Consider the following 19023-nt stretch of genomic DNA (forward strand, 5'->3'; position numbering starts at 1 on the left):
AAATAATTGTTTGTTTCAAACATATCATTTTTATAAGGTTTATTTTAGTAGTTTAAATTTTGCAAAATTGCACAGCGATATATCAATTATTAAGAAGATAGACTGATGTTGCACGATAAGCAGGACCACCACCATGAATAATGCCACCGCCACCGTCACTCGTGCCACCACCACCTGGACTATCAGGACGACCACCTCGGTCTGAAATATTGCTGCAATCCTGGGAAAAAAGAAATTGTGCATAATTTAAATAATATGATATGATAGATAAAATGAGTAGTATATATATTAAAAAAAATATTTTAAAAGTTTTTTTTTCCCATAATTGTCTTTTATTATATTATTTATTTACAGAATTTTCATTTTATGCTGTCTTAAAAAATCCAACAATTATGCATTTTTTATTTAAATCACTTATCGAATTGTTTCGAATATTCAGAAAAGAATAAGTTAATGATATCAATGTTGAAAATAGCATAAGCAATTTAATTAAATTTAATTAGAAAGAAATAAGAAACCCTGCTACGACACCTGGACTAATACCAGATGAAACTTTTTAAACATTTGAATAACTTGTGAGAATTTTCTATAGAATTATATTTCAGCATGTTTCCCTACAAATAAATCATTGAAAATTTTGAATAAATTTTGAAAATATTTTGCATAATTTAAAATTTTCAATTATCATTTGAAATAAATATGTACCAAGTTGATCAGCAGTATTTCCAAATGCAAAGCTCGTATCTTTAGCTTTACTGGAACCACGACTGGGAGCACTCATATATGCACTGGTTAAAGCACCAGGACTACCACCTGCGAAATACAGTGAAAATTCCTTTAATCCACCACCAGCAACCGCAGTACCTTCATCACTTTCTTTCGCTCCTATCGTATGTCCACCTCCAGCTAACATTGATGACAAGTACTGCTCAACTTCAGCACCAGCACCGGTTTGACTTATTGCACCAACACTAATTATACTTTTGGCATCACGGACAGCGCTAGCATCGCTCAGTACAGAACTTTTAGTATCATGAGTACCACCACCACCAGCACTTACAGAAACAGGACTTTTAATGGCACTAGGAATACCAGCAGCAGAACTTGTAATTCTGCTAACACCGGTAGCGGTTGAAATCTTAGCGTCACTAGTACCGCTAGCAACAGGATTTGGTACACGGCTCATATTGGTAGCAGTAGAAATTTTAGTACCGCCAGCACCGCTAACAACGGGACGACTAACACAGGTAGCAGTTTTTGCACCATCAGAGCTAATAGTACCACCAATACTGGTACCACTACGACTCTTCCCAATAGCAGCAGAAGCAGCGATATGTGCGGCTGATATTGCTTCAGCACCACTTGTTGTTGACGTACCTGATGCAATCGCATTTGCTGCAAAAAAAAAAAAATCATTTTATTATTGATTAATTGCTTGTTCTTAGAAAAAATTTCATTTTTTTTTAAATCTTTTTTAAAAAGCCACATCAATTATCTTTACCTAATTTCATCACAGTTGAAAGAAGTGATTCACGAAGAAAAGTAATTTCTTTCATCATTTGTTTAATAATTTCTTCCAAACGTTTATTTTCATTGGTTACCAATTCCAGAACCGCTTTTAATTCATCATTAGTCTTCTGCACTTCACCAACTTTTAAACCCTTCCACAAATTTGGTATGACCACTTGAATAGGAGCTAAATATAAAATCAAATGCGAAATAACTGCTATTAGTAATATGAATAGAAAGTAAAATTTTATTATAAAATTTTCATTGTTTTTTTTTATTTTTTTCGTCAATCTCTTGAATAAAAAAGTGTGATTTCAAGTTTCATATATGAAATTGAATTATGATAGCATCTGATCAATTCGTGGTAAATATAATTCTAGTTTAAGACTTACTTATCATCATCTGATTTTATACTTCAGTTTAAAGTAATCCATGTGTATAATTTTAAAATTCATAATAAATGCATACTTATCATTTAGTGCGAAATTAATTTATGAATGGTATAAAGTAACTCAATTTTTCCTAAGCCATCTAAAAAATAAAATCAATTTTTGTGTTTTTAAAACACAAAAAAGCAAACGTAGCTTCAAAGAAAATTATATTTTTTTTACTATGAAATGGAAATAAAACTTTTTTACCTCCACTTTCTTTGCTTTTCTTATCTGAAAATTATTTTTTCAAATAAGCAAAAAATAAAATAGAGAAAAAAATTTAAAAAAAAAAAAGGATTGCTCATTTCATCATGATTTTTATTTTATAAATCAATAGCATAAACAAGCTCTCTTTAATTAATATATTAACTAAGAAATATTTGAATAATTTTAAGTAGTTCCAAAATATTATTTCGATTAGTGAATATTCTTGGAAAAAATGACCGTAAACAACAAGATGGAAATAATTAATCCAAAACATAATTAATTCAGTGATAATCTTAACTTCATTCATTTCTTACTTGTTTCTTAGAAATTATTTAAATGAAAAAAAAAAAAACTGTGTGTTTTTTGAGAAACTTTATGCTGATTTATTTAAATTAGGAAATAATGCAATGGTAATTCAATAACTGCTGCAAAAATTCAATATTATACGAAATAAAAAACTGCTATTTCAAATAAATCAAATAAATTTTAAGATTAATTCATTTTAAAATAATCAGTGATAAAAGGTGTTAAGTTAATTAACATAAGAAAAAAATCTTGCCATCTTCATCAGTTGTAGTAAGACTTTCATCTTTTTCTTCTTTCTTTTCAACTTTTCCCTTCCCTTCTTTAGCTTTCAATATTTCGTGTTCAGTTGACAATATGCTCTCTTTATTCTTATACAAATCATTAATTTCTGTTTCCAATTTAAGATCATCGTAACCTGGCTAGAAATTTTATTCTATTAATTAATTAATTAACATTATATAATCATTTACAATAATAAAAGTCGAGCAAATACATAACTTTTATAAACATTTTAATGAAATCATTTTAATTAGATCAAAGTAAGTTGTAAGTCTTCCGTCAATTTAATTAGCTGTAATAATTACCTACTTCGAATGCATTAATTTAAAAAATTTTAATTGCTAATTGTGTTAATACGTGGAAAATTTCCAATTTTCTCCCTATGATTACATTATTAATGATTTATTAATTGGAAAATAATTTACTTGCTAAAATTTAACTGCATTTATTTTACTTAAAATTAACTTTAATTTGCTTAAATAAAGAAAAACTTCTGAATGGGTTGAAATATTTCTTCTATTCACTAGCTTATTTATTCACTGTGAAAATTAAATCCAAAAAATTATTTAAAGATTTAATTTATTCAAAACCTTTACTTACTGTTGGAACAAACTTTTGTCCTGCCTTTGTTACCAATTTACCCATAACCTTTGGTACTTTATCTGGTATTCTCCTATCGCTATATGCTACAGAAAAGAAAAACTTTTTTTCTGTGCAATCTAAATGCTTTGAAACATTTCTTCTCTTCAATGAATTTAATTATCCATTTCTTGCAAAAATCAAATTAAAAAATTTTTCAAAATCTAAATTTGTATAAATGTCAACTTAAATTATAATTTTACTCCAAAATATTTCAAAAGTCGATTAAATTTCCATTGCCTCTTTAAATCAAAAAAAAAAAATTTAAGCTATATTTTATTCCTAATTTTAAACCAAAAAGTTTTAAACTATTATTAAATTATAGGCAAAAATTGGAAAATTTACGTTCATTTGAGAGCAATTATTTATACCTCTTACACGTATGTCCAATACACCTACGTCAGCTCCTTCAACAAATGGTTTCCTTGGATCATAACCTTCTGGTGATGCTATATACTCTACCACTAATTTCGTTTTTCCTGGTTTTCCAGGCTGAAACAAATTGATGACAACAAGATATTTGCGGAATGACATATCAATGATGAAGTGTTTGTACAAACAATGAAAAAAAAAAAAAAAAAAAAATAAAACGAAGTGTAATGAAATCATGGAAGCAATTTATATTAAAAAAAAAAAATTTTTGCTACATTATTAATTTACAATTGTTTAAATCCGTTTTTTTTTTTTATTATTAATAAAATATGTATTAATAACAGAATATTAATAAAACAATAAATCTATTAATCAATCGTACAATAATTTCATCATTCAACTATACAATTCACCAATCAATTATCAATCGACCAATTAATATATTTTATTTAACTATGTCAAATTACAATTGATGAAAAAAAAAAGTGAGATCTCGTTAATTAAATTAACTAATTTTTAATAAATTTGAAAAAAGAAAAATGAAAAATATTAAACAACTAACCAATCGTCGCAAAAAAAGTTCCTTTTTCATGCCTGGTTTTACGAAACCAAGCGGTGGCGATACCTAAATTATTTTTCTTACATTAATTACATTATCAAATTTCTCTCCCATTAATAGAATAAAAAAACTATATACATTCAAATTATGATACAAATTACTTCCTCAATTGTATCAATCATTATCAGCTGCTTTCATTATTTTCTACCCACTTCAAAAGAAAAATCATTTTTTTCTAAAAATTTTTCCGCAAAAAACAAATAATTTAATGAAGTGGAAATATGCTAAAATTCAATAATATGTATGCAATTTATACTATTAGAATTATAAGAAATAATTGTAATGTAAAAGTATAATTAATTATAAATGTTAGCTAATATAAAGCATGTTGTAATAAATGCTCCAAAACGTCTCATATTAATCTTATAGTATGACAATGATATTATTTATATAATTTCACCGTTCAATAAATTAATCAAAAAAAAATCATTAATCATTAATTAATAAATCATTTATCAACGTTAAATTCATCAAAACACTTTACCCTATATAAATTGTAATACTTTTGCTTTAGTTTCACTTTAAATGCTAATCGTTCGGTACCAATCGCTTCAAGGATATGTGTTGTTGTACCACCTGTGCATGGCACCTATAGTGATGATTCTTTCAAAACACTATTGTATTATGAAATTATTTCATATGAATTTTGGATTTTAATTTTTAAAAGATACTTGAGGATTAATATGCAATTCTTTGTTGTTTATTAGCTCATATATTTGGTTTCCACTTTTTTGAAACTTTTTGCTCACCTTTCATTAAGATTTAAACAAAATATTAGTTGTAGTTTGGAATTTGAACAAAACAACTAAAGGATAAAGTAGATGCAAATATAATTTTAGAAACACACTTCCAGAAATTTTAACCGCCGAGTAATTGAGTACAAAATTAATTCAATAAATATATCTGCAAACCTGTATCATTGCTGGTGTACATTGCAAGTATGACATAATCTGTACAACGTATCAGTTACAACCGTTTAATTATTTGAAAATAAAGAATGATTAAAACTATCAAGAAACTTGATAGTTTTAAACTGTTAAATTGAAATGCTTAACAGAATGCGAATTTTATAAAATATGCAACATTTACAAATTCATGTCATCCTTATCTTCTGACTAAAGTATTAACAGCAGATATCCAATACTATAAACGATTAAATTTTTATAAATTACACGTTTAATCGAATTCAATCATTCAGATTCATTTATTATTCGAATCAAATTGCTTCATTAGAAAAAAAAAAAAGAAAGAAAAACGAAATAATTGTCTAGATTTAAAATACTGTGTATATAATTGGTCAATATTAATAAAAAGTGCTTCATTCTTTTCTTTTTTTTTTTTTAAATAAAATTTCGATACTTTTAAAATTTTGTGGAATTAAAGATATGAATGTCCTATTTCACAGATGAAGGAAATAGTAAAGTGCAATAACAAGTTAATCAATGTTTCATAAACACACGCTGCCGAAAAGTCATATTTTCGTAGCAGTCCTTTTCAACATACGTCTTCTCATCGTTCTTTACCATTCTTAATTTCTCGTATACAAGCAATCTTCTACAAAATTCACTGATAGATTATTTTGCTGCCTGGATATTTAGGTATTAAAAAACACTTTGAAATCAAAACCAGAAAAGATAAAAAATCCTGCCATAACATAAAATATTGCTTGTCAACCAATTTACTAAAAATAGAGATACGTTATAGTCAAACTTCCATATACTGATAGTCAAAAGCATTGAAAATCACTATATTAAAGTTTGAATAATGATAAAAATAATTTTTCCACAATGATAAAAGAAATCTTTAGCTTTCTTAAATCTGAAACATATGGAATTATAATTAAAAACAAGTTTTAAATAAATCACCTGGAATACCTGCGTGACAATGACTGCTCACAGTTATAAATCAATTTCATCGCATCATGTTTTGGTAAAATTGCTTCGGAATATCTAAAAATTAGCAAAATTTTAAAGATTTTTGTTCACTCAATACGTGAAACAATGCTTCCCAATCTCAGTATTATCGAACAATGACACTACTCAACACAGGATCAATGTTACACAGAAAGCTCCTAGAAATTTTTAGGTTATTATCATTGATGACTAAACTGCTAAACTACTAAACTGTTTTCTGATAAAACATTACCTTTTTTTTTAATTTCCAACTGCTCAATTTTTCATGATACATTTAGAATTGCTTTAAGTTTCTGACACAGATTGTCATCCTTTTATACATAAGTCAGAGCAAGATTTCTTAACCAAGTTTGGTACAAGATATAATTATAAATTAAGTGTGAAAAAAACAAAAGTTGAGTTCATTAAAATTTTCTATCTTATATGTTGCAGAAAACCTTAATTAATCTGACACGATAACATCCGTTTAAGCTGTCTAATTAACTGATATTTTAAAAATGTAATGGATAAGAATGGAATATTCCAATAAGTAAGTGCAACACTATCAATCACATTACGTGAATATTTCAGCTGTAGCAACATTATGTGAAAAAAAAAGGCCTAAGGATTCGCAATGATCAAAAGTACAAACTTTGAATAAAGCTGAATATACATGCCAGGAACCAATAATGATCTTGATGACAGCTATTGTTTGATAAATGACAGTAAATGCAAAGCTTCATATTTCATTCCTACATTTTTATATAGTACAATTTCTGCTTTAGAACAATTAAACGATTGCTTCTCTCTCAACTATTTATAATAATAGAGAATGCATGAATTAAGCAGAGAAATTATCAATGAAAAAAAAAAAAAAATGAAAATATTCTAAATCAAACATTTAAAATAAATCTCATATAATTTAAATATTACTTTTATAGATTATTACTGTGATTTGTATGAGTGATTAAATCGATATATTCTCTATTCAAAAACTTTCACTGCATTATGTTGCTCATTCCTTTTTTTATTTATCTAGATAATTCTATTTGTTTAAAGTTCATAGCAGATGGAGCATTATACAAATTTTGTTTAATCTTCAATGAATACCCAGCAAAAAAAAAAAGAACGGCTACGAATAGATGAAAAAAAGAGGATGGAACAATTATTTTAAGCTATTTCTATCACTCTCTCAACATCACGCATCATCCAAAATGATCCAAACAAAAGAAGATGGAAAAGATAATTGGCAGTAGTGTATTTGATTTTTCATCACTGACGTAAACATTTTCCATGTATTATTTCAATCTGTAAGTTCTGTAATTTCTAGTTTCTTCCATTAATTAACTATTCTAATTATACAGTTTAATCTTGATAGCTTTTTCTGCCAAATTTCATGATGTTCTTTGAAATCAATATAAAACCCTACGGGACGGACACATGTTAACGGTTAATTCAACTTATTCGTTAGATATTAAAAATCAACTTCTGTTATTTCCATTATTATGTAAATACAAGGTATATAAATACCATATTATTCAAAATTTTTTGAAAAATGATCACTAAAATCTTCCAGTAATAATTTCTTGTCATTCTTTTAGAGTTGGTTACTTTCCAGAAATCATATTTATTACATGCATTCCTGTATCAATTCATGCATCTATCGGTAAATTTTATATTATATTCTAACTATACAATAATCATAATCATAACGTAATTAAGATAACTTTATAATAAATATAACCGAAAATGTATGATCTTAAGTAAACAGTAGTGAGAAAACAAACAAAACAGAAAGATTGATTCTCCTTTTTTTGTGCCTGCTTATTTTCCTAGAGTTAAAAAAGAAAATGAAAATCATTACATAAAAGAGAGCAAAACATTTACAGATGCGTGCTACGACACCTTAAGAATACGAAGTGCGCCCGAAACTTGTATCCATTCCACAGACTGTTATGATTCCAATGCTGAATGCATATATAGTGTAGCAGAATCTCGTCACATTTGTTGTAAGCCGAGACCTAATATCATCCTTCCCGGTAAATTATTAGTGAAATAAATCAATTCCATTTCTCTTCAATGTTTAGATTATTAAGTTTCAACCATATCCAAATGACCATATGCTGAATCACTATATCGTTTAAACGTTACAAACTAAAATATACGAAAGAAAAAAAAAAGTTATAAAAGTTTATTTGTATTTGAAGAATGCCCCGCAGGACGACAAATGCCAACAGTGGGAAAATATATGCCTATATTATGTTCGTTGACAAATTCAGTGGAAGATGATATGTGTCCACAGGGTTACGAATGCTTACCTTCAGTTAATACAAATAACGGTGAACTACATATTTGCTGTGCAATTTGAATTGTATTATTATTACACTCAAATTAAAATTGTTGTAAAAGGTCACTTTAATATTACTGTCACTATTTCCCAATAATACTACTTCACTATTTTCCTGCCAATAAATTGATTGATAACTTATCAGATGCTTCAGATCGAAGTTTTAGGATTCAAAATCAAACTTAAAAGTGAAACAAATTTTGGTAGACGAATAGGAGAAAAGTAGATAGAAAAGAGATTCAAGTATGTAAAAAAGAATGAGAAGAGATGGAAAAGCGATCAAAATCAATATCACGTCCAGTTTATATGACTAAAGAAGAATTAAATTTCGTAAACCATAAACTGAATAAATAGCTCTTCACCACATAAATTCAAAGTTTGATCCAGTAATTAATGAGGCAGTGTATGTTTTTATTTATCTCAGCATTATTATGAATGTTCATTATATATGTAAAAATTTTACAATCCTGTCAATCTATATTTCTCCTTTGCTACCTAACAATAGCAAAAGTATTTATATGACTTTCATTTTTGCATTTTTTGAATGAGTCTCTTTATCGAGTATTATTACTGTTACTTAGAGAGAAAAAAATAGGGTTTAGCAACTCCTAAAGATTATATTACTTCTACCAAAAAGAAAAAAGAATATTAATAAATTGACTTAAAAATTTGGATATGATCCCGTTGATCCATCTGTAGTAGGATAGACAGCAACTAAAGATTTGAAAAAAAAAATTAATATTCATAAAGATTATAATTGACTTTATATATGATTTTAACAGAAAATTTCTTAATAAATTTCTTTAATAATAATAAAACAACTAACTCATCATCGAATACTGGAAACCAAAATAACAAACGCCCACCAACAACAAGTAATCTACTAGCAAGATCGATGAGATCAAGGAATGCCGAAGAAATGGAATATTTCGCCTTTTCAGGATAATGATTTGCACTGAAAAAATAATAAACAATAAAAGCCAATTTGCATAGCAAAGTTATTTTGGAAAAAATTACATTACTTCTCCTATTTTTTTCTCTTTCTAAGTTTACCTCTCCAAACAAAAAATTAAATAAAAAATGGGATCAGCAAAACAAATAATAAAACTTACTGCTGAGCATCTTTGACTATCCACGATTCCTTCTTTCCTTTGATGCTCACTTTTTGTCCTTTTTCTCTAATTCCGTAGGGTGCTAGAAAAAAAAAAAAGTTATAGAATCTCTAGCTAATAAAACCTCAAACACGTATCCTTGTGATCACTAATAATCAGTGCATAGAATTAAAATAAATGAAACAGAATTGACTCTAGTTCAGCTGTTGCTCTATTCTTCATCTACAACAAATATTCAGAGAAAGCTGAATGAGGTATTTACACCTTACACAGAAAGAGAGAAAGAGAAAAAAAAAGAAATCAAAATCTCTTCAAACCCTTTTCTTTGAAGAGAATGCATACTTACGGTCAGTGATTACTGCATCAAAAACAGGAAAGGTGCCAGAATGTGTGCCTGGATGCCATAGCTGATGTTGGCTAGCATCCGCTATTATCAAACCCATGAAATAAAAATCTATTCCATATTGTCGAAAATTTGCAGCAACTGATTCTTTTGCTGTATTGCACTCGACACCAGCACGTGACGATTTACCTGGAAAATAACGATGATTTTTAAATAATGAAAGTAGTACTAGCTTCCTCATATTATCCCTTAATTATGCAAATTGAAAGTTGATAATTGAATAATCCAATTAGAAATTAATGAAATCAAAAAAGAAATATTTCACAAAGTATAATTTTGTGGAAAGCAGCAAAATAATGTCTTGTTTTGTTGAGATTAGTAAAATATGTCTTATTTTAGTTCATAATATTTAGAGTAGAGAAAGATTTTCAAAGTGAATCATTCGAATAATATATTACCGACAGCTCTGGCAATTTGATAATTTATTTCGCTTCCTAAAACAGCAGCACCAAAATGTGCAGCAGCAATCAACAGACCACCTGAAATTTGTAACGGAAATAATTACTTAATAAACAGTTAATAAATCATTTAAAGTTTATGGGTTTCGTTTTTTTTTCTAAAACTGAAAATCCACAATCTGTACTGCTTTGATTAATAAGTTTCGCCCAATTAATGTTTCCAAATTATAGCTATATTCAAACATAATTATCAAATAATCAAAGGAAATAATGAAGCAAACCCGTTCCACAGAATGGATCAAGAACAAGTGAACCAATATCCACTTTTGCAATATTAGCTTGAAGGAATGATAATTCTGGATCTATCGTTGTATTACCAATGTAACACCGTTCAGTCAAGCAGTAGTGATTTTTTAATCGACCCTGACCACATCCTACCTATTGAATCTATATTATAAAAAGACAGAACAGTTACTTGCAATAAATCATTGCGTTATTTTATAATTTTTATTCAAAGCTCCCATTTTCAAAAGTTGCTCGATCATACTTTTAAGAAATATACCTTCCAAGGTTGGGAAATTTATTTTCTTAGTTTTAAACAAAATAAAGTAATCATAACAAAAATTTCCTGGCATGTTTTTCAAAAAGACAAAAATTTTAAGAAAAAAATACCAATTTTCCAAAATGAATCCTCTGAAGCGAATTTGAATTATACTCCTCGATAACATAAAATGTATTGCATGGATTACTTAGATCTACTGGAGATTTAGTCAAATCAAGTGCCTTACCAATGTTCTGAAAAAAAAAAAAAAATAAACATTTCAAATAATAGAAAACAAGAAATGAAGAAGCGAAAATCGTGGTTTATTGAGTTAAAGAGGAACCGCAATTATATTTTCAAGAGGGGTGCGGCTGCATTTTCTTCCAATGGATCGCATGCGTATAGCAAAAGATTGATCGGCTGAATCGTAGTTCTGAAATTTCATCAAATTTTATTTAAATAAAGAACGAAGGATGCAAAAGAAAATGTCTACTATACGTTTACAAAATTCCATCAGAAATTTTTCACAAGCAAAATAGATATGTTTACTTTTATATCAAGCCTTCTTTTTTCAATATTTGCACATAATTCTTCATAATCATTACAACTTGTTATCCATTCTACTACATACTTTATAAGAACTGAACGTGAAAGTATTTTGGTCACATCATCAAAGGATGGAAATTCGAACACATAAACATGTCGCTGAAACACAATTATTACCAAATAGAGAATAAAGATGATTGAAAAGCAAAAAATAACAAAATTAATTTTACTGTGGCAAATTTGCTATGGCAAATCCTCAAGACCGAAGTAACTAAGCAAGGAAAGATTAAACAGCATTCGGAATGAATAATCTAACATACCAAGAAAAAATGAGCAATAAAAAAAAAAAGAAAAAAATAATCATTAATTAGATAACTCTTACTTTGTTACAAAGTAATGAAATATTATTGTCACAGGGAATTCCATATAAGTTACAAATACTTTCCATTTCAGCAAGTCGAAAGTTAGTATGAACTTGTGAGAAGACAAATATAAATTTCATGAAATCTAAACATGAATCTGTTACAAATTTGATCATTTTTCCCAACAATAGGATTTGATTAAATTTCAGTTATCATTTTTAGTGTAACTTTTAGATGAGAGCTGCAAATGTAGTTCAATACAACACATATGTAACGTACACGTCATGTTATGCACCAGTTACAACGAAAGCCACGACTTACGCTTAGCAATCACACTAATATTATGTGGCCCTAACTTGGAACATCTTGAAAATAAACGTTTATTACGTGAATAAACATATCTTTGTTGATAAAATAAATTAATTTACTCTTAATAGAACTAAGTAAAATGTTTTTTAAAAAAATTTAAGATATAATTTTTATTAGTATGTATTAATATATTTAAATTTTCACAAGGAATTGATAATGCGCGTGAGGCATTGGAAATGATTAAATGTTTATCGATATTAAATGATATGAACAACACATTTAATTTCAAATACAATAAATAATATATATTATAATAAGAAAAAAAGCATAGAACAATAAATAATTTCGTTGTAATTATAGTGTTATTGCATACTAATGAAAATTATATCTTAACAATTATGCCTGAAGAATTTTGAAAATACTTTACTGATTCTGTTAACAGTAAATTAATTTGTATTAAATTAGTAAATTAATTTTAAGCTCAAGAAAAAAAACCAATTTTAGACTAAAAAAAATATTGTAATGAAGTAAATATTGCGACTAATACAATAATTTCTTCACTGATATTTCTAGTTCAAATTCTGATAATATTTATCAATTATTTCTCAAAATAACAACTACAATACTCTTTTCATTACTTATCATTAACAAAAGCATCAAACTTCTTATCTATATTCAATTTTTTTATCACATTTATTTACATTACATGCTGATAAATATATTTATTATATGATTAGGATAGCTTTTTAATATTTATTTACTTATTAAAATATGATAAGAGTTGGTATGATTTTAATCTGCTTGCGATTCATTAAAAAGAATAGTAAGTGCATCATTGCTTATCTTATCATTGCTATGATATTCTCTTCAATCTTCAAGAGAATCATCTCTGATTAACGTTTCTCAACAAATAGCACAAAACACAATGTTAATATCATTGCTGATAAATCGATTTTTCTTCTCCCATACATTGCTTCAAAAACTTTCAATTTGCTTCAGATTTTATATAAATTATATTGAGAAATTGAAAATATTAGTTGATTAAAATAAAGACCACAAATAATTTAATATTTTTATAATATAATCGTTATCATTCAATAATTTACCTAATTATTGGTATTATTTTTTTCAGCTAATTATTGTAGTTTAATTGATTATTGCTCAATTGACTCTTATAAATACTGTGAATATACCAATTAATTTAATTGATTTAATTAAATTACTATCATAAATTTTTCTACAACAAATTAATTTCTCAATTTTCTATCAACTAAATTAATCAAAATAACAGGAAATAATTATATTCTTTTTCTTGATTATTCATTTACAAGGCCTCTATTCTTCCGTATGTTTTTATTTCCTCGTAAAATCCATATTTGCTCAATTTTAATTTTATGCAAAAAAAAAAAAAAAAAAAAAAAACATTGTAATCCTCTGAAACATTAAACAAAAACAAAAGAAAAAAAAAAAAAAACAAATTATAACTCTTTAATGAATGCAAACAAAAAAACCTTTTTTTCTTCTAATTTATTGCTATTTCAATAAAAATTTATCAATATATCAATCCAATTATGAGCAAACGAATTATTCTGTGATATCTCAATGACTGATTCCACTTCTTTCTTTTTTTTTCCTTTTTTTAAAAACATTCATTCATAAACAAAGAAATTCTTCGGAACTATTCCACGTGACTATTCTTTTATTTTCATCGTTCCTTTCTTCTCCATCCTCAATTGATATGCCAAGTGATGAAAGCATTTGAATGGGACAATTAGCTAATGACCACATTTGTTATTTTTTTCTTCTTTTGTTTTTTTCCCCTGAAAGAATTAAAAAATTTTTTTTGACATTTTTTGAAATTTTAAACTATTATTAGAAATTTCAATGGTTATTGCTTATTTGCTTGCTTTTTGAATATAAGATAATTTTCGTAATCACAAATCAATTTATACTCAAAATTCAAAACAATGAATAATTTTTTATGCGTTACTTTTCTCAAAAAGTTGACAGCTGATAAGTATTGTATAAAATTTCTGAAGTGATTAAGGAAACGGAAGTTGCTCAGTTCATAACGTTTAAAAATCAACCCACTGTTTTCATGATTTTGATTATCTCGTTCAAAATCTTTTTAGTGATGTGTGATTTCTTTTTTGTCAATGATTGGATCATCTTCTAAGAAAAAACTTGAAATTTTGTTTTTTCAATAATAAACTGTTACCATTATTTCTATGCAGATCACATATTATTACTATTGTTATTAATATTATTATTATCACTATTATTATTATGATTATCGTTACTGTTATTTTTAATGAAATTTTTTGAATCCATGACAATTTAACCAGTTATTATATTTCACAAAACTATTGAATAATTATGAATATTGATTGATTACTTGCATAAATTACATCATTTTCAATGAAATTTTAACGATGACAAATCATTTCATTAGTTTAATGCTGCCCTTCACACATTCATTCATTCATCCATTTCCAGTCTCACTGATAAGCTTTATTATTACATCATTTATATATTATATTATCACTGATATACATATACCTACCAGTGTAATATAAAAGCTTTCCAATTACGATAAAAATTTCATGTTGTAAGAAATTTGATCAAACAATCAGCGCATCTGGAAGCAAGTTTTCTCCTTGTACAAATGGTTTTTTGTCTTCTTTTCTTTTTATTATTACACTTTCATTTCTTTGTGAACTGTTATGAACAAACTATCATCCGTTGTTAGTATTTTTTTGCGTGCAGTTGCAAGTGAAATTCCATTTTTTTTTTCTTTTTCTGTCTTTATTTTTAAAAATATTTTTTAAATAAAGTTTAATCCATGAAATTATTTGCTTTTCTATTTCATGTATCAGTTTGAGCTAATTTATCGTTATGTTTTTGCAAATAATCTCAGGAGATAAATGTATTTTTACAAAATATATGCTAATTTTATTTTTTTGAAATTAGTATTTGCACATCTTGTTTTACATTGTATCTTTCTTCCTACCTTTCATTTTTCTTTTCTTTTTTTTTTTTTTTTTTTTTTTAGGATTTATTAAATTAAATAATGCATATATTTATGAAATCAATGAAAATTTTACTTTCCAATGTTTTTGCTATTTAAATTATTTGTTTAGTGAAATTTGAAACGTTAAACTTAGGAGTGATTTCATATTAAACTAAACTCCTCAAATTTCAATATATTTGCTGCTTCTAAATACCAATGATATATGTCTTCTCTTTTATTTTTTTCCTTTCTTTTTTTCCTTTTTTTTAAGTGCTTAATTTATCAATTTAACTGTAAAATTTGAGTATGAGAAAATATTGCTATCATTCATTTTAACCTTGAAAAAAAGTTCCCTTCAAAGCATTGCAAGTTTTTATTTTTTAGCACTATATTTCCTATACTTTGGCCTTCTTTTCTTTCACATTCATTACGATGTTTTGCTTTTGAAATTTCAAATTTTAAAAGTTTCAAAGCGCAAAGTTATACTTCTTTTGAATTTAACAAAAATTAATTCATGTGTTTTTTTTTATTCTTTTTCTGTAATTTCATTTATTTATTAAAAAAAGAAAAATCAGAGTATCTTAGCAATGATTATTTCCTATAAATTCCATGAAATTGAACAAAGAAAAAAACTTATTCGAAGTATTTAATGTATTCTTTACAAAATTTAACATTATTTGATTATATTTCTTCTCCTGCGGAAATCGATTTATGCATTATTTAATTATATTTGTTCTCCTAAGTTATATGCCATGATGATATTATTTAAATTAAATAATATAATTAACATTTTAATTTAAAACAATTCATTTTAGCAATATTCAAATGTGGCTATTTATTACTGCGGTATTGCTTGGCGATATTTTGCAACAAAAATTTAGTGAAAGTTGGCCTGATCCGCATCTGCGTTCAAAAGGTGCCATTTGGCCACAACCACAATATCTCATAATTGGTAACGAATCTACAACAGTTAATTTAGATGCGTTTACTTTTGTATCAACCGTTGGACAGTGTGAAATTATTGATAAAGCAATCATTCGTTATCATAAACGTTTATTTGGTGAAATTCGACGTAATGAATTAAAAAAGATTAAACGACAAAATCATAACAAAATAATTGATAATCAGGTATAATTTAGCTTTGTAGAGATTGAATGAATTAATAAATAAAAGTAATGTATATATATTTTTCTCATCTAAGAAAACGAAATTGAAAAAAAAACGAAAAATACAGTTTTATTTATTTAAGTTGAAATATTTATTAGTTTAGTCAAAGTGATAATTTATCATTTATTTGAGTAAATTAATAAATGAAGTAATTTAATAATTCATTTTTTTTTAAAGCAATATGTGTACAAACCTGTTTTTCTTCTTTTTCTTTTTTGAGAATTATTTAATCAGTCAATTAATTTAATCAAATTTGTACTATTTATTATTTATAGATTCTTAGCAATTTGACAATAACGGTAGAGGAAGGATGCACTAATCGATTTCCGCAATTTGGTATGGATGAGAGTTATAAATTAATTGTTACAAGCAATGATGCGGTTTTGAGAGCTAATCAGGTTTTTTTTTTTTTTGTTCCTTTGTTTTTCTACTTTTTCTTTTTAAATCAAGATTAAAATGAAATTTATTTTTTTTGTGGGAAGTTTAAAAACAAAAGCATATAAAATCTAGGTTTGGGGCGTGTTGAGAGGAATGGAATCATTTGCGCAATTATTTTTTGATAGGAATACCAAAATACACAAGGTTGACATTCGTGATTATCCACGTTTTTTTCATCGTGGAGTGTTATTGGATACAGCCAGGTTAAGTAATTACATTTAATTTAATTTCATGTTATTTAATAAAATGAAATTTGAATTCAAAATGAGGAAACAATTGAAGATGGAAGAAAAAATAAAAGATTTTGCATAAGGTAGCTGCTTAATTCAAGAAGGAAAAAAAGGAAGGCAATAAGAATTGGTTTAAATTAATGATCAGTCATAATAATATTTATTTCACTGATAATCATTTCCAGTCATCTAATTTTAATTGATAATCTAATTCGTGTTATATAGAGCTCAATTTTAGTACTAAATTATTTTCATCAGTTTTATTCATTCATACATCTAATCCATATGTGATTTTTACAAAATGTTTAAATTATTTTTTTCTCAGTTATGTTGTAAAATTCTTATAAAAAATCAATTAATTTATTTAATTATCTAACTTATTATCAATCATTCCAGTACTAACAATCATAAAATAAATTTTTCATAATTTTTTGTTAGCTCTTATTTACATATATAATTTATGCATGATTGCTTTAATATTATTTTTTTTTTTTTCGTTTTTTTCGTTTTTGGAATACTTCTCATTTTCTTTTTTCTTCAGTATAACTTAAACAGCTTTGATTGATCATTATGGATGTGATTTTTTTTCGTTAATTAGCAAAATAATTCATTTGATCGTAAAATTAATCAATTAAAGGTAAACAAAAAAAAAATTGCAGGCATTATTTATCAGTTAATGTTATTAAAGCAAATATTGAATTAATGGCACAAAATAAATTTAACACATTTCATTGGCATATTGTTGATATCGAGTCATTCCCGTATCAGTCTGAAGTGATTCCAGAATTAATCAAAGGAGCTTATACACCAAATCATATTTATACCATATCACAAATTAAGGTTTTAAATTTATGAAAATCTTCCAGAAATGCTAAAATGTTGTAATAATTAGTAAAATTAAAAATGTATTAACAATTAATTACCAACATGATTTAATTGCTAGTAATCATTGCAAAAAATGACATAAGTTTATGCAAATTTTTTTTGTTCATAAATAATTTTACATACGTATTTTTTATGCATTAAGAATGATAAATATTACATTAACATTTGTATTCATCTCTCTCTTTTTTTGTTAATGAATAAAGTAAGTGGATTTTTTTAGGTTGGAAATGTTGATTTTTATATTTCTTTGTTAATAAATTTTTGAAACTATAATTTAAGGATATAATAGATTATGGTCGATTACGTGGTATACGTGTGCTACCGGAATTCGATACACCGGGACACATGAAATCATGGGGAATTGGTGTAAAAGATCTTTTAACAAAATGTTATCATTCAAATGGTTCATTATATCAAAATTTTGAAAATTTATTAGATCCAACAAATTCAAATACATGGGATGTATTAAGTGCACTCTTTCAGGTTGCTATTTTTTCTTTTTTTTTCTTAATTAAATATTTTCTATGCAAAGAATATTTTTTTATTTAAATATTAATTAAATACTTAATTAAATATTTTTTTTTTTCTTTCTGTTTTGCATTCAAATATAACTAAAACTTGAATAATTAAAAAAATTTTTTTTAGTTAAATATTTTCTATACAAGGAATTTTTTCTTTTGCTTTTTTTATTTTTTGCTTTCAAATATGATTGAAATTTATTATTTATTTATTTTTTATTAGTTAATAAATTGAATTATTATTGATTATTTATTTTAATTTAATAAATACTTATTAAATTATTATTTTAATATTTTTTAAAATTATGCTTTAATTTATTAGTTAATAAATACAATTATTATTGATTATTTATTTTAATTTAAAATTTTTTGAATTATTAAATTATTATTTTAATATTTTTTTAATTAATTATTATTTGAGTAAATTATTGTTTGATTACTGATGAGAAATTTTCAGGAAGTTTTTGCAGTATTCCCGGAAAATTATGTTCATCTTGGTGGTG

The 19023-nt window shown here is 25.9% G+C and overlaps 4 protein-coding genes across 4 annotated transcripts in view; 2 read left to right on the forward strand and 2 right to left on the reverse strand.

The window, feature by feature from the left end:
- Nucleotides 1–82: 82 nt before the first annotated feature.
- Bm8272 (Uncharacterized protein) lies at nt 83–5309 on the reverse strand (the record flags this gene model as incomplete). The annotated part of the gene is made up of 10 exons (XM_043074727.1): nt 83–201; nt 706–1395; nt 1502–1696; nt 2148–2171; nt 2689–2872; nt 3333–3418; nt 3743–3863; nt 4306–4368; nt 4847–4951; nt 5274–5309. 10 exons carry the CDS (start codon nt 5307–5309, stop codon nt 83–85), a joined length of 1623 nt encoding a protein of 540 aa, XP_042930661.1.
- A 492-nt stretch (nt 5310–5801) lies between these two features.
- Bm7030 (Uncharacterized protein) lies at nt 5802–12249 on the reverse strand (the record flags this gene model as incomplete). The annotated part of the gene is made up of 12 exons (XM_043074728.1): nt 5802–5916; nt 6228–6311; nt 9428–9556; nt 9714–9795; nt 10060–10245; nt 10515–10595; nt 10796–10952; nt 11187–11309; nt 11399–11488; nt 11605–11760; nt 11984–12108; nt 12243–12249. The coding sequence occupies 12 exons, from the start codon at nt 12247–12249 to the stop codon at nt 5802–5804; spliced, it is 1335 nt and encodes a 444-aa protein (XP_042930662.1).
- Bm13350 (cysteine-rich protein, putative) lies at nt 7548–8622 on the forward strand (the record flags this gene model as incomplete). The annotated part of the gene is made up of 4 exons (XM_043074729.1): nt 7548–7564; nt 7856–7920; nt 8144–8293; nt 8462–8622. The coding sequence occupies 4 exons, from the start codon at nt 7548–7550 to the stop codon at nt 8620–8622; spliced, it is 393 nt and encodes a 130-aa protein (XP_042930663.1).
- Nucleotides 12250–16107: 3858 nt separating the features above from the next.
- The window catches only part of Bma-hex-1 (Glycosyl hydrolase family 20, catalytic domain containing protein), a gene marked incomplete at both ends in the record, with an annotated part of 7110 nt that continues 4194 nt past the window's right edge, over nt 16108–19023 (forward strand). Inside the window, 6 exons of the mRNA XM_043074730.1 lie at nt 16108–16410; nt 16725–16847; nt 16960–17090; nt 17777–17957; nt 18282–18485; nt 18978–19023. The exon at nt 18978–19023 is cut by the window's right edge and continues 65 nt beyond it. Of these exons, the coding sequence (XP_042930664.1) occupies nt 16108–16410; nt 16725–16847; nt 16960–17090; nt 17777–17957; nt 18282–18485; nt 18978–19023 (988 nt within the window). The remainder of the gene's footprint in view (nt 16411–16724; nt 16848–16959; nt 17091–17776; nt 17958–18281; nt 18486–18977) is intronic.

The sequence above is a fragment of the Brugia malayi genome, assembly GCF_000002995.4.
Source record: "Brugia malayi strain FR3 genome assembly, contig: Bm_v4_ChrX_scaffold_001, whole genome shotgun sequence".
Lineage (NCBI taxonomy): Eukaryota > Metazoa > Nematoda > Chromadorea > Rhabditida > Onchocercidae > Brugia > Brugia malayi.